General features: G+C 44.4%; 2 protein-coding genes across 5 annotated transcripts in view; both read left to right on the top strand.

Moving 5' to 3' along the window:
* The window catches only part of LOC140723535 (NACHT, LRR and PYD domains-containing protein 3-like), a 488,497-nt gene that overhangs the window by 12,388 nt on the left and 451,676 nt on the right, over positions 1 to 24,433 (top strand). The gene's annotated exons all lie outside the window — the stretch shown is intronic.
* Positions 13,893 to 24,433, top strand: part of LOC140723553 (NACHT, LRR and PYD domains-containing protein 3-like) — a 32,242-nt gene continuing 21,701 nt past the window's right edge. The window contains exons 1-4 of the mRNA XM_073038127.1: positions 13,893 to 14,023; positions 14,599 to 14,765; positions 21,897 to 22,068; positions 22,176 to 22,241. Of these exons, the coding sequence (XP_072894228.1) occupies positions 13,993 to 14,023; positions 14,599 to 14,765; positions 21,897 to 22,068; positions 22,176 to 22,241 (436 nt within the window). The 5' untranslated portion in view covers positions 13,893 to 13,992. The remainder of the gene's footprint in view (positions 14,024 to 14,598; positions 14,766 to 21,896; positions 22,069 to 22,175; positions 22,242 to 24,433) is intronic.

Raw genomic sequence — 24,433 nt, 5'->3', positions numbered from 1 at the left:
CTCCACCCATCGCCTGATCCACTTCTCATTCCCATTTCAAACGCAGATCAGCAGCATCTGAGGTTTTAGCTTCCGAGGCCCCGCCCCCGCTCTCACAGACTCCGGATGGGCGGGGTTTTCGTTCCGTTCTCTGTTGAAGCGGATCGTCGGCGGGGAGCCGGTGGACCAATCGCTGTCCGCGGGACAAATTGATCAAGTTCCCATCGGTGAGTATTGAGGTCGGTCACTCGGGGTGAACGCGACCGACAATTTCCCATCGGTGAGTACTGAAGCCGATCCCGGGGGAGGGGAACCTGATGTTGGGCAGAGAGTCCCGTCAACTTCCTCGAACTGGCGGCCTCGTCCCGCTTCCTGGACACAACCTGTCGTGGTCGGTCCGGGTTATGGGACCTTCACACGGAACCGCCTGAGATGTGCCGCCGGTCAGCCCCTGGTGTTCTGGTCCCAGGAGCGGGATGAGGTGGTGATGCCGAGACTGAACCCATCCATTAAGATGTACCTGGTGAACTTTACCGTCATCACCCGGCCCGGTATCGGATCCAAACTTCACCTGGATCGACGCCTGGGTTCGATAATTGTTTTACATATTTCCAGCACACTGGAAGCGGCTGTTCGGCCCGTTGTGTTCTTGCAGACTCGAGCGTTAAACAGAGTAATCGCACCCCCGGGACACTGCTCCACGTGTATGAGTAGTTTCATCTTTCCCCGTTCAGACAGGACAGAAAGATCCAGATCTCTCATGTCCTCTTGGGGGACTGGGAAGTTTATTTCCATCTTCTTTCCATTGCTACGACTCGTCGAAATGCTGACAGTGTTTCCCGATATCTGGCCCTATTCATACGAGAGTTAAGTCTTGTTCATTTATTTGGGTTTGTCAGAAATGTGTATACTCGCTCCAGAATTTCCAAAGGAGCAACCCAAGCTGTCTAATATTTCCAAGCGATTGGAACAGGGAATCTTTATTTTGTTTTCCATGTACAGAGGTTGAGTGAAGATCGTGTCTCCGGTATTCTCCACACAAATCAATACATTGCAGCAGTACATTGAGGTAAAACAAATCATTCTGGTTACAGAGAAAGTGCAGTGCAGGTAGATATGTGGTGCAAGGTCACATCGATTTAGACTGTGAGGTCAGGAGTCCACTCATCACGCTGTTCGCTTCTAACAGCAGAATGGACACCGTCCTCGAGCCCGGTGGTATGTTTCTGTTTTATTTTATCTTCGGACCGATGGAGCATTAGAAGTGAGAATGTTCAGGGTTGTGGGGATCTTTCATTATGTTGGCTGTTTTACTGAGGCAGTGGGAAGTGTAGACAGAGTCCATGGAGGGGTGGTTGGTTTCTATGATGTACTCAGCTGTGACCACAGTTCTCCGCTATTTTATTCAATTAAAGGAAGAGCAGTAGCCGGATGAAGATGTGAAGTATCGGGATGGGATACTTCCTACTTTCTGTGGAGCATTTATAAAGCTTGTAGAGTGGAAAAGGTCATATACCAATGTTCTTATTGTTTGTTCTGGTTTTGTTATATTGGAATCTGTTATCTACTCGTGCGTACTATTATTTCAGGGTCGATGTATTGCGGGAGGAACATCAGAGATTGCTCTTCATCCCATTCTCCCATCTGGCTCCATCTGCTCATTCCCTGCCGATCTGGTTCAACCTCTGTCCAGTCTGTATCCCACCACCTCAATGATATATATCAACCATCTTGTTCAACCTCTGTCCAGTCTGTATCCCACCACCTCAATGATATATATCAACCATCTTGTTCAACCTCTGTCCAGTCTGTATCCCACCACCTCAATGATATATATCAACCATCTTGTTCAACCTCTGTCCAGTCTGTATCCCACCACCTCAGTGATATATATCAACCATCTTGTTCAACCTCTGTCCAGTCTGTATCCCACCACCTCAATGATATATATCAACCATCTTGTTCAACCTCTGCCCAGAGTGTTCCCATTGCTGCAATTATATATTTCAGCAATCTCTCTTTCAAACTTTGTCTTCATTCTGAAGTTTTGCTTTGCATCTTTTCCAGAATTGTTTTTTGACAGTTAGGACTACCAGAGGTTTAATTGAACACAGCATTTGGCAGAGTAAAAGCAGCCATTTCCATTTTAGATTCACCGTTACAAAATGGCTACAGTGTTAACCTTTGCCATAATGGAACCCATAGCATCTGAAGTTGAGTTTGTTGTTTCATTTTTTGTTTATTTTCGGTGAGCCACTTCCTCTGTTTCCAGGGTAACGGCCCGTCAGAGCTGCAGCAAGTGTTGCAGTTTTTATCGCTCTGTGGTCACCGCCTCTCAGCGTAGAGACAGTGGCCTCGGGAGCAAATGTAACAGAGTGATAGTGGGAGGAAAGGATGCTGTGAGTATTGACTGTGTGGGATGTGTTACACCAGGGTCAGAATGAACCCAGAACTAACAAATTGGTTGGGGTGGGTGTGGCATTTACAGTTTAGGGTTGCAATCATTTACTATCTGTGTGTTAAAATGAAGAGGGAGAAAATACAGTTGCAGGAAATTTAAAGTAAGGAAGGGAAAATACTGGAGACGCTCAGCAGATCGGCAGCATCTTGGACAGTCTCAGTTCTGGAACTGGGTCTTCCACCATTTCTCCTTTCAGAGACGTAGTCTGATGTACTGAGCTCCCAGCATTTTCTACTTTATAATTTTACATTTTGTTCCGGCTACACTGCAGGAAACATGGCAGCCAGCTCTGCTGGCAAGATCCCACACAGCAGGAAGATTGTGATCAAATGTACTCGGTTTAGCTGCTGGGGTCAGGCTGAAGTGTATCCGCATCCTCTATACAGACCGGGGAACCAGCCTGAGCACCGGCCCCGGCAGAGGGTCATTAGAATCCAATTCCGCCTTAGTTTGTGAATCGGAAATTGCAGGAACACCACCGGCAAATTGCCGGCACCAAAGCGTCTTTAAATGGGTGATAATATTGGGCTGGTGATTCTGAGGATATGGAACTGGCAGTATACGGGCTTCAGTCCAGGTTGGTAATTCGACAGCTGGGATCGGAATTTTCTCAGTCTGCAGTGAAGCTGAAATCCCGGGATGTTGGGCATTGGTTGTGGGGAAATCACCGTCAACACTGTCCAATAGGACATCATTTCTGTCAAGTATTTTGGAGATTATTTAAGAGTTAACTAGGGAGTTAGTTGAATTTGGGCAGAGATGTTGTTCATTTGAACTTTGGTAAAGTCTGTAACAAGATCCCGCATGTCAGTTGATCGGGAAGGTTCGGTCACGTGGGATTCACAGGGAGCTGGCGAAGTGGATTCACACCGGGCTCGAGAACAAGAGGCAGAGGGAGATGATTGAAGATGTTTTTTTTTCTTTTTTTTTTGCGAATGGAGGCCTGTGACGTGTGTCAATATCGAGACCTCTGCAGTTCATTGGTCATGCCATTGATTTGAATGGGGATACACAAGGCGCGATTAGCAAGTTTGAATTGAATTGAATTAAATTGAATTGATTTCTTACATCCTTTACAATATGAGGTCTAACAATCTTTACGTTACGTGAAATAAATCTCCAAGGTATAAATGTCCAAAGTGCAATCAAAGTAATTTGTAATAATCTCTAATAAATTGAACAGTCCATAGAATATAGAGTGCACTTAAATCAACGTGGGTTATTTCATCTGATGGCCTTGTGGAAGAAGCTGTCTCGGAGCCTGTTGGTCCTGGCTTTTATGCTACGGAACCGTTTCTCGGATGGTAGCAGCTGGAGTAGATTGTGGTTGAGGTGACTCTGGTCCCCAATGATCCTCCAGGCCATTTTTACATGTCTGTCCTTGTAAATGTCCTGAATCATGGGAAGTTCACAACTACATATGCGCTGGGATGTCTGCACCACTCTCTGCAGAATCCTGCCAATGAGGGAGAAAATGTTCCCATACCAGGAGGGGAACCTGGTATGTTTGACTCAACTGTGTCCACAGTTGTCTGCTGTTTCATGTAGTCATGGGCAGAGCAGTAGCCGTACGAAGGCGGGAAGTATCCCGATCGGATACATTCCATGACGCATTGATCAGGTTTGGTAACGGGCAAAGGCCATGTGCCAAATTTCTTATTGTTTGTGATAGCTTTTTCGTTTTAGGATACCTCAATGATAAATATTAGCAATCTTTCTTCTGACCTATCTCTGTATTCTAATGTGTTCTAGTTCACCGTTTACTTCATTGAACTTTTCTATGCCATTCGCCCCTACAATTGAAGAAAGGGTCCATCGACCCCAGGTTCGGAACCCCCGCTAGAGATATAGAAATCTATAATGGTATAAATAGGGTGGATGTAGGTGGGCATTTTCCCTTGTTGGGTAAGATCATGGATTTAGGGCAAAAACTGACATATTTAAGGGCAATCTGAGGGGAACTACTTCAGTCAGAGGGTGGTATGAATGCGGAACCAACTCCCAGCAGAAGTGAGTGTTGAAGTTTCGATAGTAGTATTTGAGAGATCTTTGGGTAGGAACATGGATGAGGGGGTATAGAGGGCTATGTTCTGAGTGCAGGGGGATGGAATCACACCGAACATGGCACGGACTGGATGGGCTAACAGTCCTGTGTCTGTGCTCTAACGGCTCTGTGAATCTCTATTGAAACTTCTACAAATGATCGACATTTGTTGCAGACGGGTCGTATCCGACAATGTGTTTTTATGTTGGACCAGCGTTTACATTGCTGAGAGTTCTGTAGAGCTGGAACTCATGAGATTTACTGAATGCACCTCGACAGGGTAAATACAGCCACTGGAATTTTAGTATCACCATTACAAAATGGTGCGGAGAGAGAGTGGCCTCAGATACGAGGATGCCTTGAGCATTTACTGTACGGGATGGATTATAGGGATTGTATTTGTGCAATTCTGTTCTAAGTGTCAAACATCTTGTAGTTAGTCAATCGCTTCTTCATCAAGAGAACAAAATGAAATCTCCTGTAGTGAGTTTCCATTGCTATATTTTCAATTTTATATTTAAAATATTTAGTTCCTGTTACACAACAGGGAAAGTGGCTGCTAATTGACCTGGGCCACACCGCACTCAATAAAATAATGAACAAATGTGCTCAATGTAACTGTGGAGACAAGTTGAAATATATCATCACCCTCTTCGTGACCCAATGCCCATGTTTCCCGGCTGATCCCCATCCAGACAAAGGATCATCAGGCTCCAATTCTTTCATGGGTTGGTGTGGGAGTGTAAATTTTTGAACTGGGATTAGCTGAGACACTGCCGCATATTACCGGCAGTAAAGAGCCCTGGGAGAGTTTGTGCTTGCGATACAATCTTGGGATGGGGTCTCCAGGAATATGGGACTGTTTGGGTTTCGGTCTACGTTGGTGCCTTTACATATGCGTCTGGATGTTCCGCAATGAAGCAGACGTCTCCGGGGGCTGGATACTGGTAGCGTGAATCTCTCAGTGTGAGATGCGGGAACACCCATTGTGAGATGTGGAAAAGATGTGCGAGGCTCTCGGTGTGGACTGTGACCCTCTCAGGTTGCATCCTGGGTTACCACACATGTCTTGACCCAGATTAAATGAGTCCGGGGATCAAGTTGTCCGGGTTTATGAGATGTTGAGCGAATATTTCTGTTCTGTGCTCAGGTGTTTGTTTCTGAAGTTCCTTTGGAAGCAAAGCAGAGAATGATTTCCCATTCCATCCCTCACAGGGAGAGGCTGTGATTAAATACCCTGTTTTGTGTTTGCACCAGTAGAAATAGACCGGGGTTTCAGAATTCAATTCACATTTGGAAATTCCCCCTCACTGTCACCTGTCTATCTGCCAGTGGGAGTCAAATAGAAACTCTAGATGCTGAAAATAGAACAGAACATGGAACAGTACATCACAGGAACAGGCCCTTCGGCCACAATGGTGTGCCAAACCAGCTGAAAAGTAAATCAACCCCCCCCAAACTAATGACTCCTACCTACACAATGTCCATATCCGCTCAATCTTCCTCACACCCATGTGCCAATCTAAATGTCTCTTAAACGCCTCCGATGTATTTTCTTCCACCACCATAACAGACAGCAGATTCCGGGCATCCACAATTCTCTGAGTAAAAGAACTTATCCTCACATTTCCATTGCATCTACTCCCTCACACCTTCATTTCATGTCCTCTGGTATTAGACATTTCAAAACAGGGAAACGATACTCCCTGTCTACTCTACCTATGTCTTTCATAATCTTAAACACATCTGTCAGATCGTCCCTCAGTCCCTACCTCTCCATGGAGAACAACCCGAGATTTTCCACTAAAACCTGGATGAATCCATTCTGACGAACGATTAGGAAACCGAATTGTTAACTTTTTTCCTCTCCCCACAGCTGTTCCTTACCTGCTGAGCGTTTCTAGTGATTCCCGTTTCTCTTTATTACATTCACCCTGGAACATTTTAAATCTCCTGCGAATGGATCAACGCACCAGCGCTTGTTTTGTGTCAGTTGATAGAAGAGCGAAAAAACCACACAGCTTTTCCCAGTACATTATCCTGGTACCAATTGTCCTGCATTTTTACCCCGGAATTGCATTCAGTACAGTTGTTGATAACAAGGTTCAAAGAATAATCCGAGGAATGATAAGCATTATGTATGTGGAGCATTTGATGGCCCTGGGCCTGTGTTCAGTGGAGTTCAAATGGTTGGCGGGTTAGGACAGGGGTGATTATTTACACCGACTGAATGACAAGAGGTTTGGTTGTAGTGGAAATGGAGAGGGTGTATTGATTAGACGGAGAGTCTGGGATCTGAGAGTGCTGCCTCAGAATAAAGAAGCTTCACTTTAAAACTGAGATGAGAGCAATTACTTTAGCCAAATGTTGGTTGATCTGTGGAATTTGATGCCACAGAGGGGGGTGGAGGCTGTCGTTGGGTATATTCATGTTCTGGATTACTAAATAGTTTGCGTGCTATAGCAGGGAAGCAAGAATACGGTGTTGGGAAAAAAAATCCTCCATGATTGATTTTGGAGTAGACTAGAATGACCAAATCACCTAATTCTACTCCTATGCATTATGATTTGTATCTTATACCATGACTGAGTAATGAGTTCTTTGTGTCCCATCACAAACAAGAGAAAATCTTCAGATGCTACCAAGCAACACACACAAAATGCTGGAGGAAATCAGCAGGCCAGGCAGCATCTATGGAAGAGAGTAGAGTCGACATACAGATGCTGCCTGGTCTGATGAGTTCCTGCAGCAATTTTGTGTGTGTTTCTTTGTATCCCATGTCAGGCTTTGGAAAGTGTGAGGGGCAGTTACAGATTTCTTCACTCGCATCATTATATATGAGTTCAAGATTTAAGTTCCAATAAGTTTAATTCTTTGTTCTACTTTGTATGAGTAACATGCTTCATTATCACTCTGGTTAAAGGTAGACCTGACCTGCGAGATTTATTGGATGAAAAGCCCACGACAGGAAGAAAATCACAACTGAAGACGAGGGAACAGCAACAATGAACCAGCCCGAAGACGGAGAGCCCCAAATGGAGAGGACCCATCTGACTTGGCATCTCCATTGATTCAGTCAGGAGAAAGTTTGGTGAGTCTTATTTACCCAAACATTGGTCCTTTTGGTATTACATTTCTGTACCAAGGAAGGTAGGAAATAGCTGGAGTGGGACTGAATCAGCCTCGGAATACCAGTATGCATCTGTCAGACCCAGTTGCACTCACTGCAGATTTGCTAATTACTATGTGAAGCCACGCACATTCCCTCATATTGTTTGCTCATTTCAAACTCTTATCAGTTCTGCTGTTTCCTTGCTTGGCTGTGTTACGTCACAATAATCTCAAAATGCGTTGAGAATTTCCTCCCTTTATAAGAGGCCGCAGTTTTTTCCTGCTGTAGTGATTACAGAAATGTGGAATTACCGTGAACTACAGCAACATGTCATTGACTCCTCTGTCTATTGCAATCTGCAACGATATACTTGCCCTCGAGTATGTTGTCGCACAAGCCTCCGCAAACCCTCTTGAAGCCAAATGACCCAGCACCACATTTCAGTCTTAACTAACAAATGCCTACCAATAATTTACACTTGTATACCCTGTCGCCATCAAGTACTTTTCTGCTAATAAATTGTCAGAACCTAGGAACCTGTGATTAAGCATATTTAGGTTTTATAATGAATTTATGTTCCCATCTGGCCCCGTACCAAAGGCATGGGTTATATCTGTACTTGAGATGAATAAATGTCCCTGCAGCCAGGACTGCTGGAGCTGCCGGGGTTAGTTTAAACTCAGTCGTTGCGGGATGGGAACCAGAGTGTTTGGTCAGATGATAGAAGAGTTGATATAAAGGTAGATGCAAAGTTCACAGAGACTGTGGAAGGATCGGATGTGGACAGGGCATCATGTAGTCAGTTGGAAATGTGTTTAATTCAATACAATATGTATTAAGAATACGAGTAACTTAGAACATGGATGGTACATGTTATCACCATTACACAGACCGGACTGTTACAAGGGCAGGATTGATGTTTGATGCTCCAGGTTTTAGTTGTTTCATAATACATATGGAGGGGGTGGGGGTGAAAGGCGGAGAATTGTCTTTACTAATTAGGAATCATATGATAGTTACATAAACAGAGGACATCAATGTGGGTGGAAATCAGAAAAGGGAAGGGGGCTATCATTCTGGAAGTATACTATAGGCCTCCCCCAAAGCCACTAGGATAATGATAGCAGATAACTTGGCAGTTTTGGGAAAGGTGAAAAAACGACAAGGTTATTATTATTATTGATCTCAACTTTCATTTGTTGATCCCACCTCCTTGTTCCAAAATGAGTCAATGGGGCAGAATGCATTGTGTATCCAGGAGGGATTCTTGACATAGTATGTGGATGGGCTAACTGGAGGAGTTACCATACTGTATCTAGTTTGAGGCAATGATGCTGGTCAGGTGACAGATGTCACGATGGGTGACCTTTTTGAGATAGAGACCACAACACCCCAACTTTTATCATGGTCATGGACAAGGATAGTAGCAGACGATACGAGGCAGTATTTAATCAGTGGATGGATAGTTACAATGATATTCGAAGCATCTTCGGGGTGTAAATTGGGAAAACATTCTCAAAGGGAAATGCCAGATGGAACTGTGAAGTTTGTTTCAGGAACACTTGAATGCAGTTTGGGGTAGATTTGTTCCACACACAGTGAAAGAATGTTTATATAAACGAACCGTGGTTCACAAGGGATGAGAACATTTAAGCAAGAGGGAAAAGGAAGCATTATTTAGGTACAGTAAGCAACACTCAAGCGAGGCTCTACAGACTTATATGGTATCCTGGAAGGAACTTAAGAAGCGACATAGAAGTCAAAGGGAACTTGAGAAGTTCTTGGGAAGTAGGATAAAGGAAAGCCCAAGGCGTTCTACATGTGGGTGAAGAAGTGGAGGAGGAATAGCTTGAGGGTAGGATATTCAGGAGCAAAGATGGAAACATGCCTGGACGATGCAGTGATAGGTGAGGTGCTTAATGAATGCTTTGATTCAGAGTTACCAATGAGATGGACAGTGATTGTGATGATAGCATAATATTGCCATTCTGCTAAGAAAGTGATGTTGGTCAATCTACCAATAAACACCATGTTACTACAGAAAGTGAGGGGTGATTACGGGGCATTGACAATGAACATTGCATCCTCTCTGGCCACAGGGGTAGTAACACATGATTGGAGGCTGTCAAATGTTGTTATGTAATTCAATAAACCCAATGGGTTTAAATCCTGGGGATGATAGACCAGTGAGTGTTACATCGGGGGTGGGCAAACCCTTGGAGCGGATACTTAGGGATAGGAAACTTGAGTAACTGGAGAAGCATAATCTTACTACGAGTTGCCATTTTGGCTTTTTGATGGTGAGTGGAGAAATGGAAGGGTAGGTGCGGGAGATAATTTTCCACAGTATGGACCAGTCACACACAGAATATCTACTAACATTTGTATCGACAGAGACTGATTAGGAATCACCATGGCATGGTGCATGGAAAGTTGTGTTCAACAATACCTTTTAAGGTTTTGCAAGATGATTATCAATGAGGGTGGGGGAGTGGATGTTGTACATTGAACTCCAGTAAAGCCTTTGGCAAGGTGCCTCATGACAGCTTGGTCTGGAAGATAAGGTCTCATGCGGTACAGAGAGAGAAAGTTAGATGGATTCAAAAATTTCCTTAAAGGTAGCAAGCAAAGAGTGATGGTTGAAGGTTTCTCCTCAGAATGGAGGCGCGTAAGTAGTGCTGTATCGCAAAGCTACAAGTAACATTTGATATTTGTTAGTTGATAGCAATGAAGTGAATGCAGGTGCACAAGGCTTGACTGGTCAGTTCGTGGTTGACGCAAAATTAGTAGATGGTACTCACGGTGAAGATTATCGTAGCTTATAGGGGATCTAAATGGGCAGAGGAGTGGTATATAGATTGCAAAACCAACACGAGCAGCAACGGTTTCAAGCAGAGTTTATGATGATGTGGAGGGAGCAGCCAGAGGAAGTGGGTGAGGCAGGCACGATTGTATAATTCCAGAAGCAGTTGGGATGTGAATATGGAATGAAGAGGCCAGGAGGGAAATGGGTCCAACACAGGAAATTAGCACCATCTAAGTGTACACTGTGGTCAGCATTGTCTCGATGGTCTGAAGGGTCTGTATCTATGCTCTGTTGCTCTGTGACTCAATCAGTAGGATGCGCCAGGTATCACCGGACCGACATACAGACATGGTGTGGGAGTTGATGTTTGTTCCCTAAGCACTCTGCTGCTCTGATACAGAGGATGACAGTACTGTCACATTTGCAAAGTAATCCTATTCTCTCTGACTCACTGTCTGCTTGTTGTGTGTAATTCAGAGCATCACCAGCAGGTGGGGCTGTCCTGCATTGCGACCAAAGTGTAAACAAGACGCTGACAATCAACAATCGTCAGTCGGAATCAGAATGGCTACAGGTATGATCACTGGGAACTTTATAATTAAACTTCTGCCCTGTTGATTAAGAAACTTACACAGGCACTAACAGGGCAGAGAAAAGTTTCATCTAGCAGTGTCATTGATGCCACTGGTAAAGCGGCTTTGTGTAATCGATCAATCCAACAGTTCCAGCGCAGGGACCTGACACCGGTAATAGTCGAATGACTCCACTCACCAGGCAAAGCTTCACCTGAGTGAAAGGAGCCGGAGATCCTGAACCAGCAGGTTGAGAGTGAAACACTAACAGGAATGTGACAGCGGTGTTGTTTGTTATGTAAAAGTCCAGGTTCAGTCTTTGTTACACATCAGGGCCTGTTTAGAGGTGAAAGACATCTCCAACTTTCATTTATAAAATTCAGACGCAGGTGATAAGAGCATTTCCGGGATTTCAGAGATTGTGTGATAATACAACATTTCACGTTTTGGCAGGGCAGCTATCAACTCCCCCCTCGATGCGCAAAGTAGATGAGGGGAATTTTCTTTCTGTAGCCGAGCGGATAACATTGCCAGCCTTGGAAATGGCTGAGGATCAGGAGACACTTCATTTTAGATTATCTTGTGGTCTGCTTCGGTGCATCACTGTCTGGTGTGGAGGGGCTACTGCACAGGACTGAGAGAAGCTGCAGAAGGTAGTAAATCTAGTCAGCTCCATGTTGGGCACTAGCCGACAAAATACCCAAGACATCTTCAGGGAGCGGTGTCTCAGAAAGATAGCGTCCATTATTAAGGACCTCCAGCTCCCAGGGCATGCCTTTTTCTCACTGTTAGCATCAGAAAGCAGGTACAGAAGCCTGAAGGTACACACTCAGCGATTCAGGAACAGATTCGTCTGTCATCTGATCCCTAAATGGACATCCAATCTTTGGACACTACCTCACATTTTTAATATACAGTCTTTCTGTTTTTGCACGGTTTTAAAAATCTATTCAATATACGTAATTAGTTTACTTGTTTGTTTTCTATTATTATTATTATTATTATTATTATTATTTATTTTTCTCTGCAAGATTATGTGTTGCATTGAACTGCTGCTAAGTTAACAAATTTCACATCACATGCCGGTGATAATAAACCTGTTTCTGTTTTTCATCCCCCAATCCATGTCCGGTCTGTGGCCAAAAGGTGAATGTGATTTCTCACTATTTCCCTCTTGAGATGATCTGCTACCTGAATTTAAATGCCCAGTATCTCTGATGGGAGACCTGGTATAACCAGTGACCAACTGTCTCTGTCTCCTGTAGGCACTGTGATTGTGCTCAACCCTGTGATTCCAGGTGGAATGAAAGAGAGATTACAGCCTGGAAACGGGTCCTTCGGCCCAACTAATTCATGCTGTTCTAATTGTCTCTGAGCTTGCCCGATTTCCCAGCAGCTTATCCCAAATTTCCCTTGCAGACTTCTTCTATTCTTTTTCCTGCCACATATTCTCAACTTTGTAATTTTATTTCTGTTACAGCCTCCTCTGGTTGCACGTAATTTATACTCATCACCCGCTCCGTGGAAAAAAAATGCTTCTTCAGTCCCTTTTGTACGAATGAACGCATGAAAGAATGAATGAAATTGTATTTCGGTCAGTAACAACATAACAGAAAACATCATTTTCAACGATGATTTGATAAGACAAAATTAAATAATAATAAAAAAACAAGAACATGTAGATATTCTTTAAAACTGACCAAAAGGGCGTCAGCTGAAGCTACAGCTTATTATGCCTACCCCTCTTACTTATACAGAAAACATATTTGGCGTCAATCATCACATCAAAAATGTCATAATCTTTTAACAAAAATTCAGTTCCGAGTATCATTTATTTACATCACTGCCATTCATTTTAAATCATGCATTTTTTATATTTGTTCATTAAATGTGCAAGGTTACCATTCAAGCTCCCATGATCCAGGGCAAACTGTCCCAGCCAAACCATTTAACACAAAAACCAAACAGCCCCATCCAGTAACGTACTTGTCAATCTCCCCGACACTTTTTCCGTCTGAAGCACATCCATCCTATAGATTAGCGACTGCAAAAGTGAGACTTTAAATTTAGCTGCTAGAAATGCACGCAGGACTCTCCCTTTGCCAATGACTTGTACAGTTATTACCTGACAATCATCATCCAAGAGATGGGATGGGACCCTGGGACCAGGCATCATGGGCTTCAAGGTTATGGTCAGTCTGTAACCCAGGGGACTGGACATTGTTCGTCTCAAGGCAGTGGTCAGTCTGTGACCCAGGGGACAAGACAGTTTGTGACAAAGCAAACAGAGAACGTGTGATCTAGAGGATCGGACCATGAGTAACCCAGTGGCTTGTCTGTGAGTGACACAGGTGACTGCACAGTTTGTGATCCAGGGAGATTTATGTCTGTGGGAGGTAACCCCATTGATAATTCCCGCTTTCACCTGATGCCGTTCCATTAATGACCGCTGGTTATCAGTGTTTTCAACTAATGCGTAGTCGTTTATCACTATTACTGTGTCTATCCAGTTCTTTTCTGAGAGTGGCTTATCGGGATGGTCACCTGGCAGGAAGTGTGGCTCACATTCACCAGCACAGTCCCACTCCAAATCTGGTCAGCTGGCATCTCAGCTCCATTGCAGACACCCATTGTGAATCTTTGTTCGAGTATAAATCACTCTAAACCTGCTATTCATCATTTACTTCAGGTGGGAAATTAAATCGGGCACGGAAAGTACTCAAGCAGTTTTTACCAGGCAAATCACTAAGGGAAGATGATCGGGACACGGGGAGCAAGGTGCCAAAGCAGGGTCAGATTGAGAGCAATGTCCCAATGGAATGTGGTTCGGCCGCAGCGGAAGTGAAGCAAAGTCAGTCCAGAGACAGTGACGTCAGAGACACCGATCAGGACCCTGGAACCAGCACAAGTGAGGTGACTGCCTGTCAGCCCCGAGACAGTGACGTCAGAGACACTGATCAGGACCCTGGAACCAGCACAAGTGAGGTGACTGCCTGTCAGCTCGGAAGCTCATTGAACATGGAATTGTCAAGTCTCCAACAAGGAGCGGGTGAGTGAAATGTGAGGGTGATGTGTTCACAGAATGAGGTAGGAAGGCGGGTAAATGTGTTTCTTTCTTGGAGGGTTGGTCAGAGAGGGGAAATGTGTGGGTGTGGTGCATGAGGTGTAGTGGGCACCCGTTACCCCACTACAGGAAATGTATTCCCTGCTCTGATGATTTCCAGGATGTGTATCGCAGGAAATGCAGCTATCCGGATAAGAGAGTATTTCCAGGACATGAGTTATGGGAGATGTATTCGCCAGGATGGAGAGAGTATCTCTGGGAAGTGACTATCATTGACAGTCCCAACATTTATTGCTCATCTTAAACTGAAATTGGTGAGTGGGTGGGACAGTGGGAGAGACAGGTTTCTAGTGAATGTGGTCCTCCTGTTAACGACTGGCCCAGCGCATTGATGGGTCTGTTTTAAGGGCAATGTTGGAGATTAGGGCAAAATCCGTGTTTCCAGCTGAAAGCAGGTGAACACTAAGATTCAAGACATGACTGGTTTGTTGAGTTGGGTGAGAGCAGTGGAGACAAGCGATATTTGAGTCTGTGACGACATTCTCTTTTTATATTCGCAGAGCCAGAGTTTACAATCTCTGACCTCCTGGCAGAGGGGGGCGAGTATCGACTGTACCAACTGACAAAGTTCTACAGGGACAGACTCAAACAAGCGATTGAAGAAAAGGTTGAAAGACTCGGTTGGATGTTGACAAAGGAGGGTCATTTCAGTAGAGAAGAAAATGAGGTGAGTGTCATAAGGGGGAGCGTTGAGATGGGACCCAAATATTGACACTGAAGTACTAGGAACAGGGTGGAACAAAGCTAAGGGACGGGACAGGCCGCAGTTCGTGGCTTTCGTGGAGATCTTGGAGGCTTGGGGTTCTTGGAGGCTCAGGTAGAATGAGGCTACAGTCCTGGGTGCTTGGGAATCTTGGAGACTTGTGTTCCTGATGTCCATGGAGACTTGGAGACCTTGGGTACTTGGGTTCCTGGAGTTCATGGAGACAGACAGACAGACATACTTTATTGATCCCGATGGAAATTGGGTTCCTGGTGGATTTGGAGTGCTTGGAGGCTTGGGTAGCTCCAGGCTAGAGCCTTGGGTTCTCTGGAGACTTGGAGTGCTTGGAGGCTTGGGTAGCTCGAGTCTGGATTCTTGGGTTGCTCAAGGCCAGAGTCTTGGGTTCTTGGAGATAGCCTCCTGGGCGGGCCACGGGACTCCTGAGCAGGACGCGGGACACAACCAGACAGAGACAAGGAACAGGAAGGTACAGAATGGGCCAGAGTCTTGGCTTCTTGGAGCTAGCCTCCTGGGCGGGCCGCGGGACTCCTGAGCAGGATGCGGGACACAACCCGACGGAGACAAGGAACAGGAAGGCACAGAACCAACCGCCGGGCAACGGCAAACAGCCTGACTTACCCGACGGATGCAAGGGAAAGGAAGGAAGCTTGGTCTGAGGTGGCTTCAAGACTTGAGGTGGCCGGTAAACTCAGCGGGCTACAGAACAGTCAAATCCATAACTCAGTGAAAGAACTCGCCTTCCACCAGTGGGGTACACCAAGGAGAGACTGACAGGATAACCCCCCAACTACTCTCAATCCCAGAGCCACTTTTATTCCCAGCCAACAAGATGAGCATCGGGTGCAAATGCTTGAGTCCAATCGGAAATGAGGGACAGTCGGTGGACCCGGAGTCCGGAGTCCGTGGACCGGACCGTGAACCGGAATGTGGATTTAGGGCCGGACCCTCACAGTGCGTGTATCTAGTGTATCGTCACTGAGCTTCTGGTATCAGAGGGAATAGTGATCGATATTAATCTCCTGCACGTTCTAGGAGTTCGACATGGGAATGGAGACTTTGATCTCTGACTTGTCTCCAGCAGATCTGGTTTCAGCTGTTAAGGTGGAGAGCAGTGGGAACTGCAGGTTCAGCTTCACCTTTTCCTCTCACACCTGCTGTATTTATCAATGCGATATAAGAGCAGTGACTGCATATCTGGACTGTTGAACAGGCATCCAGTCCAAAACTAATTTTTTCATCTTATCAGAGCCGTCGGTCAATTCCTCTCAAGTCGTTAATTCAGCATGAATATGAAACTGTGATATTGTAAATTGGGCCAACTGGGTTCACTGCCGGACTTGAGGGAGGGAAACCTGCTAACCACAGCTGGTCTGATCTCCACCTGAGCTCCCAAACAATAAGTGGCTGACTTGTCATAGTCATAGCAAAGTACAGCACAGAAACAGGCCCTTTGGTCCATCTATTCCATGCTGGGCTACTGAAACTGCCTATTCCCATTGACCTGCACCAGGCCATGGCGCTCTATACCCTTATCATTCATGTACCTATCCAGACTTCTCTTAACCGCTTGTACCACTTGCGCTGCTAGCTCGTTCTACACTCTCAACACCCGCAGAGTGAAGGTGTGTCGTTACGGAACGAAATAGGTCAAGTGACGGAGGTATGTGTTGGGGAACACTTCGAGCCCAGTGATCAAAATGCCATTAGCTTCAATATAATTTGGAGAAGGATAGGACTGGACCCAGGGTAGAGATTTTAGTTTGGAGAAAGGCTAATTTGAGGAGATGCAAAAGGATTTAGAAGGATTGGATTTGGGACAATTTGTTTCATGGGAAGGATATCATACAGAAATGGAAGTCATTTAAAGGTAAAATTCTGAGGGTACAGAATCTTTATGTTCCTGTTAGGTTGAAAGGAAAGGTTAAAACTTTGAGATAGCCATGGTTTTTAAGGGATATTGGAAACTTGGTTAGAAAAAAGAGAGATATCTACAATAAATAAAGGGAGCATGGAGTAAATGAGGTGCTCGAGGAATATAAAGAATGTAAGAAGAATCTTAAGAAAGAAATTAGATAAGCTAAAAGAAGATATAAGGTTGCCTTGGCAAGTAAGGTGAACATAAATCTGAAGGGTTTCTACAGTTATATTAATAGCAAAAGGATAGTGAGGGATAAAATTGGTCCCTTAGAGAATCAGAGTGGACAGCTATTTGTGAAGCCGAAAGAGTTGTGGGAGGTTTTGAACAACTTCTTTTCTTCGGTATTCACTAAGGAGAAGGATATTGAATTGTGGAAGTAAGGGAATCAAGCAGGGAAGTTATGGAAACTATGACGATTAAAAGGGAGGAAGTACTGGATCTTTTAAAGAATATAAAAGTGGATAAATCTCCTTGTCCAGACAGGATATTCCCTAGGACCTTGAGGGAAGTTAGTGTAGAAATAGCAGGGGCTCTGACAGAAATATTTCAAATGACATTGGAAACGGGGATGGTGCTGGAGGATTGGCATATTGCTCATGTGGTTCCATTATTTATAAATGGTGTTAAGAATAAACCTAGCAATTATTGGCCTGTCAATGTGACCTCAATGGTGGGTAAATTAATGGAAAGTATTCTTAGAGATGGTATATATAATTACCTGGATAGACAGGGTCTGATTAGGAACAGTCAGCATGGATTTGTGCGGGGAAAATCATGTTTGACAAATCTTATTGCATTTCTTGAACAGGTTATAAGTAAAGTTGACAAGGGTAAAGCAGTGGATGATGTCTATATGGACTTCAGTAAGGCCTTTGACAAGGTTCCGCATGGAAGGTTAGTTAGGAAGGTTCAATCGTTAGGTATTAATATTGAAGTAGTAAAATGGATTCAGCAGTGGCTGGATGGGAGATGCCAGAGAGTAGTGGTGGGTAACTAAACACAGTATGCTGCAGATGCTGTGATCAAATCAACACATATCAACAGTTTCGGTCCGGAACGTTGACTGTTCATTGCAACAGATGCTGCCCGACTTGCTGAATTCATCCAGCTTGTTTGTATGTGGTGGATAACTGTTTGTCAGGTTGGAGGCCGGTGACTAGTGGTGTGCCTCAGGGATCTGTACTGGGTTCAGTGTTGTTTGTCATATACATTAATGATCTGGATGATGGGTTGGGAAGTTGGATTAATAGGTATGCAAATGATACTAAGGTAGGTGGCGTTGTGGATAGTGAAGTAGGTTTTCAAAGCTTGCAGAGAGATTTAGGCCAGTTAGAACAGTGGGCTGAACGATGGCAGATGGAGTTTAATGCTGATAAGTGTGAGATGCTACATTTTGGTAGGAATAATCCAAATAGGACATACATGGTAAATGGTAGGGTGTTGAAGAATGCAGTATAAGAGAGTGATCGAGGAATAGTGGTGCATAGTTCTCTGAAGGTGGAATCTCATGTGGATAGGGCAGTAAAGAAAGCTTTTGGTATGCTGGCCTTTATATATCAGAGCATTGAGTATAGGTGTTGGGATGTAATGTTAAAATTATACAAGGCATTGGTAAGGACGAATTTGGAGTATTGTGTACAGTTCTGGTCACCAAATTATAGGAAAGATGTCAACAAAATAGAGAGAGTACAGAGAAGATTTACTAGAATGTTACCTAGGTTTCAGCACCTAAGTTACAGGGAAAGGTTGAACAAGTCATTATTCTTTGGAGCGTAGAAGTTTGAGGGGGGACTTGATAGAGGTATTTAAAATTATGAGGGGGATAGATAGAGTTGACATGGATAGGCTTTTTCCATTGAGTGCAGGGGAGATTCAAACAAGAGGACATGAGTTGAGAGTTAGGGAGCAACAGTTTAAGGGTAACACGAGGGGGAATTTCTTTACTCAGAGAGTGGTAGGTGTGTGGAATGAGCTTCCAGCAGAAGTGGTAGAGTCAGGTTCGGTATTGTCATTTGAAGTAAAATTGGATCAGTATATGGACAGGAAAGGAATAGAGGGTTATGGGCTGAGTGCAGGTCAGTGGGACTAGGTGAGAGTAAGCATTCGGCATGGACTAGAACGGCCGAAATGGCCTGTTTCCGTGCTGTAATTGTTATAATGTTATATGGTTATATGGACATATCAGAATGGGAATGGGACGTGGAATTGAAATGTGTGGCCACTGACAGGGTGTAGGTTTTTGCAAGGGGGGGCTGGAAAGTAACTTCCGCACCTCCAACGGGTCCAACATATAATTCTCCGTAATCTCCGCCACCTCCAATGGGATCCCACTACCAAGCACATCCTTCCCTCCCACCCCCTTCTGCTTTTCGCAGAGATCGCTCCCTACGCGACTCCCTTGTCTACTCGTCACCCCCCGCCATCCTTTCCCACCAATCTCCCTCCTGGCACTTATCCTTGTAAACGGAACAAGTGCTACACCTGCCCTTACACTTCCTCCCTCACCACCATTCAGGGCCCCAGACAGTCCTTCCAGGTGAGGTGACACTTCACCTGTCAGTCAGCTGGTGTGGTAAACTGCGTCCGGTGCTCCCAGTGTGGCCTTTTATATATTGGTGAGACCCGACGCAGACTGGGAGACCATTTCGCTGAACACCTATGCTCCGTCCGCCCGAGAAAGCAGGATCTCCCAGTGGCCACACATTTCAATTCCACGTCCCATTCCCATTCTGATATGTCTATCCATGTCCTCTTTTACTGTCAAGATGAAGCCACATTCATGTTGGAGGAACAACGCCTTATGTATCGGCTGTGGAGCCTCCAAACTGATGGCGTGAACATTGACTTCTCTAACTTCCATTAATGCCCCTCCTCCCCTTCTTACCCCATCTCTGAGATATTTAGTTTTCTCCCCCTTCTTTTTTTTATCACATTCTGGCCATCACTCTGCCTGTTCTCCATCTTGATCTGTGCTCCCCTCCCCTTTCTTTCTCCCTGGGCCTCCCATCCCATGATCCTTTCCCTTCTCCAGCTCTGTATTCCTTTTGCCTATCACCTTTCTGGCTCTCAGCTTCACCACACCCCCTCCGGTCTTCTCCTATCATTTCGCATTTTCACTCCCCCTCCTACTTTCAAATCACTTACTATCTTTCCTTTCAGTTAGTCCTAACGAAGGGTCTCGGCCCAAAACGTCGACAGCGCTTCTCCCTATAGATGTTGCCTGGCCTGCTGCGTTCCACCAGCATTTTGTGTGTGTATCTACCTTTGCTGCCACTTTTAATGAATTATGGACCTGTATTCCAAGTTCACTTTGTTCTACCACAATCCTCACTGTCTAAGATTGACCCTGCTTAGTCCTTCCAAAGTGCAACACGTCGCACTTGTCTGCATTAAATTGCATCGGTCATTTTTCAGCCCATTTCTCAGCTGGTTTAGACACCACTGCAAGATTTGGTAGCCTTCCTCACTCTCCACTACACGTCTCCACTCTTGTCGTCATCTGCAAATTTGCTGATCCAATTGACCACATTTTCATCCAGGTCGTTGATATAGATGACCAACAACAACGGACCCAGCACCAATCCCTGTGGCACAGCACGAATTAAAAACTCCCAGTCAGAGATTCAACAGTCTATAACCTTTCTGTCTTCTTCCAAAAATCCAAAGTCAAATCCAATTTACCACTTTAATTTGCATGCTGAGCAACTGAAGTTTCTTGCCCACCCTCCTGTGCTGTACCTTGTCAAGTGCCGTGCATTCCTTCGACAACACCCAATTCCTTCGATTCATCAACTTTCCCGTAACTCCCTGGAAAAACTTTAAAATTGGTTCGACATGAACTACCACTGATGTCTTATGACCCCAAAAATCAATGGGTTGTCCGAAAAGAGCATAAATATCAGACAAACCTTTTGGTGAGCTATTTTACATTAGCAGCTAACCTACTTCATATTTCATATTTTCTCTACTTACGGCTTTTTAGTTGCTTTCGGCTGTTTAGTAAAAGCTTTCCTCTATATCTTTTTCTATATTCTGTGTCCTCTCATTTGCCTTTGTGCTGCGTTGACTCCCTCGTCAACCACGGTTGGTCATCCTCCCTCTGGTATAATTTTTCATCTTTGCAATTATCCACCTCTACCTGCGCCTTCCGAATCACTCCCAGAATCCTCATCTATCCCTGCTTTGCTGTTGCCTCTGCTAGTGTCCTCTTCCAATTTATTTTGCCCAGCTCCTTTCTCATTCCTCTGTAATTCCTTTATTCCACTGTAATACGGATACATCTAACTTAAACCTTCTCCCTCTCAAACTGCAGTGTGGGTTCTGCTATTTTATGATCATTGCCTCTTAAGGGTTTATTTAGCTGAAGCTCCCCAATCAAATCTGGTGCAATACACAACATCGAATCCAGATCCGCCTTTCCTAGAGTGGGCTCAACCATAGGCTTCTCTCAAAAGCCATCTCATAAGCATTCTGTAAATTCCCTCACTTGGGATTCAGCACTGAACTGATTTTCCAAAGCTACCTGCGTATTGAAATTCCCCATTGACTATTTTAACACTGAGCTCTTTACATGCCTCTTCTCTCTCCCACTGGAATTTGTAGCCCACATCCTGGTTACTGTTCCATCAGGGTCATTTTTCCTATGCAGTTTCTTAACATCTACATCGTCCATTCCGCTACCACCTCTTTATAAGGACATTTATTTTTCTATGAGATCAGAATCAACCCAACCCTTTCACTTACCCGCCTGTCCTTTTGATTAACTATTTATCCTTGGGTATAAGCACTCAAATATGATCTTCTTTCAACGATGATTCAGTGATCCCTGCCACCCATTTTTGCTCTCTCGCTCTCCCCTCTCTTCCGTTCTTGTTGTCACATCTTTTTGATGTAATGTTGCACATTGATGGACAAATAAGTTAATTACGTTGAATATACTCTAGGGTATTTGGAAATCCTTATTCTTTCACAATATTGATTTAGAATTTCCTTCAGTTACTGTTTCTCTGTTGATGACTGAACCCAGGGCGGATGAGGCAGCAGCCCAGTGACTGCAACTGTTCTGAAGCTACTGGGGCCATGAACAGATATTTTCCTGCACATTCTCCACGTCTGTCTGTCTGCTCCACAATAACTTCATTGTTTCCTTTTTATAGAAAGTCACTGAACTGACAGAGAAGGGAAACCGGGCAGAGAGTTCCAGACTCTTCCTCAGTTTGGTGATGGGCAAAGGCTCCCGGGCCTGGAGGGCGATGTGGGAATCCTTTGTGACATGGAGGACTGAGTTACCGAAGCTGGACAGAATACTGAGGGAAATACAGGAACTTGGTATGTTAAAACCACGCACTGAACACAAAGACACATTGAAATAAACATTTCAGTTATTTTAATTATTTTAGCTCTGTTTCCATGGATTTTGTTTTATATTTAAACAGGTCCTGATCCACAGGAATACATGAACATCGGCCAAGGGTTATCTGAGTTACCCACTCAACTGATAGGTGAGTGATGAAATGTGCAGTTCAAACCACATTTCAAATGTTAGTCTGTGACTTGGCAAAACCTCAGAATCAAAATTCACCATTAATCATTCGCCGATCTCTGGATTCAGGTTACAATTCAGAGAATCTCTCTTTGCAGCCTGAATATTCTACATTGTATTTTTGTCTTAATCCAGCTGTTGGTACTGCTGAAGTCTTCACTCCAGGTCCTCATGCTCTGGGAATTCCCACACACCCCAGACAGGCTCCTGATACACTGTATGACCCAGTCCAGGTGACTTTTCTATCTTCAGACCTTTCATATTCCAAGCTCCTTTTCCTTTGAAATAGCACTACACACACTTCTGTTTGCTGATATTCTTTACCTTTTGTAATTCCGCTCGTGTCTTCCACAGAGTTTGTCTGGCATTTCCTTTTCACCCGTTACTGCAACTACAACATCATTTTCCAGCAGTCATCTGGGAAAGAAAAAAAATACTTTGGATACTTTGGAATCCTTTCTTATATAATTGACCATATCCTTGCACTTCCTGCACATTCATGTATATCTAGCAGCATCTATAACATATTTGCCACCGACATGACCCAGACAGTAACTTCCATGCACCCACAACTCTGTGAAAAAACTTACCACAATTGCTGTAAATTTACACCATCTCACCTCAACCAAATGCCTTCTGGTATTAGACATCAGCCTTATGTAAAAAAAATAACAATAGACAATAGACAATAGGTGCAGAAGTAGACTATTCGGCCCTTCAAGCCTGCACCGCCATTCTGAGATCATGGCTGATCATCTACTATCAATACCCGGTACCTGCCTTGTCCCCATATCCCTTGATTCCCCTATCCATGATACCTATCTAGCTCCTTCTTGAGAGCATCCAGAGAATTGGCCTCCACTGCCTTCCGAGGCAGTGCATTCCTTAACTCTGTCTTAAATGACCTACCCCTTATTCTCAAACCATGCCCTCTGGTACTGGACTCTCCCAGCATCTGGAACATATTTCCTGCCTCTATCTTGTCCAATCCCTTAATAATCTTATATGTTGCAATCAGATTCCCTCTCAATCTCCTGAATTCCAGCGTGTACAAGCCCAGTCTCTCTAACCTCTCTGCGTAAGACAGTCCGGACATCCCAGGGATTAACCTCGTGAATCTATGCTGCACTTCCTCTACAGCCAGGATGTCCTTCCTTAACCCTGGAGACCAAAACTGTACACAATACTGCAGGTGTCGTCTCACCAGGGCCCTGTACAAATGCAAAAGGATTTCCTTGCTCTTGTACTCAATTCGCTTTATAATAAAGGCCAACATTCCATTAGCCTTCTTCACTGCCTGCTGCACTTGCTCATTCACCTTCAGTGACTGATGAACAAGTACTCCTAGATCTCTTTGTATTTCTCCCTTGCCTAACTCTACACCGTTCAGATTATAATCTGCCTTCCTGTTCTTACTTCCAAAGTGGATAACCTCACACTTATTCACATTAAACGTCATCTGCCAAGTATCTGCCCACTCACTCAGCCTATCCAAGTCACCCTGAATTCTCCTAACATCCTCATCACGTCACACTGCCACCCAGCTTAGTATCATCAGAAAACTTGCTGATGTTATTCTCAATGCCTTCATTTAAATCGTTGATGTAAATGGTAAACAGCTGTGGTCCCAATACCGAGCCCTGTGGCACCCCACTAGTCACCACCTGCCAAACAAACAAAATGCAGGCTGTCAATCCAAACTCTTATCTATCAAAATTGTACACCTCAGTCAAATCTCTATTCTAACTGCAGAGTAAACAAACCAAGTTTATCAAACCCCTCCTTGTAGTACATGTCACCGAATCCAGGCAACACCCTGATGAACCTGTTCTGCACCCTCTCCAATCCTTCCAAAAGCTGGAAATCAGAAGTGAATACAATACTCCAGATGCTCCCTAAAACCATAGGATCCAGGAGTAAAATCGCCGATTGGCTCAGTGAATTTGCTCCGCAAATCCTCTCAAACCCATTATTCTGCCTTCTCCCAGTAAAAGCTGATGCTTTTCCAAATCAAGAACCTATCGACCTGCATTTTAAATATACCCAATGACTTGTCGTCTTCAGCTGTCTATGACAATAATTTCACGGATTCACCACCCACCAGTGAAAGAAATTTCTCCCAGTGTGGGTTACCTCCAGCCAGGACAATTC

Source organism: Hemitrygon akajei, unplaced genomic scaffold (assembly GCF_048418815.1).
Source record: "Hemitrygon akajei unplaced genomic scaffold, sHemAka1.3 Scf000118, whole genome shotgun sequence".
Lineage (NCBI taxonomy): Eukaryota > Metazoa > Chordata > Chondrichthyes > Myliobatiformes > Dasyatidae > Hemitrygon > Hemitrygon akajei.
Note: the sequence above shows the minus strand (reverse complement) of the source record. Positions and strands in the feature narration are given on the sequence as shown.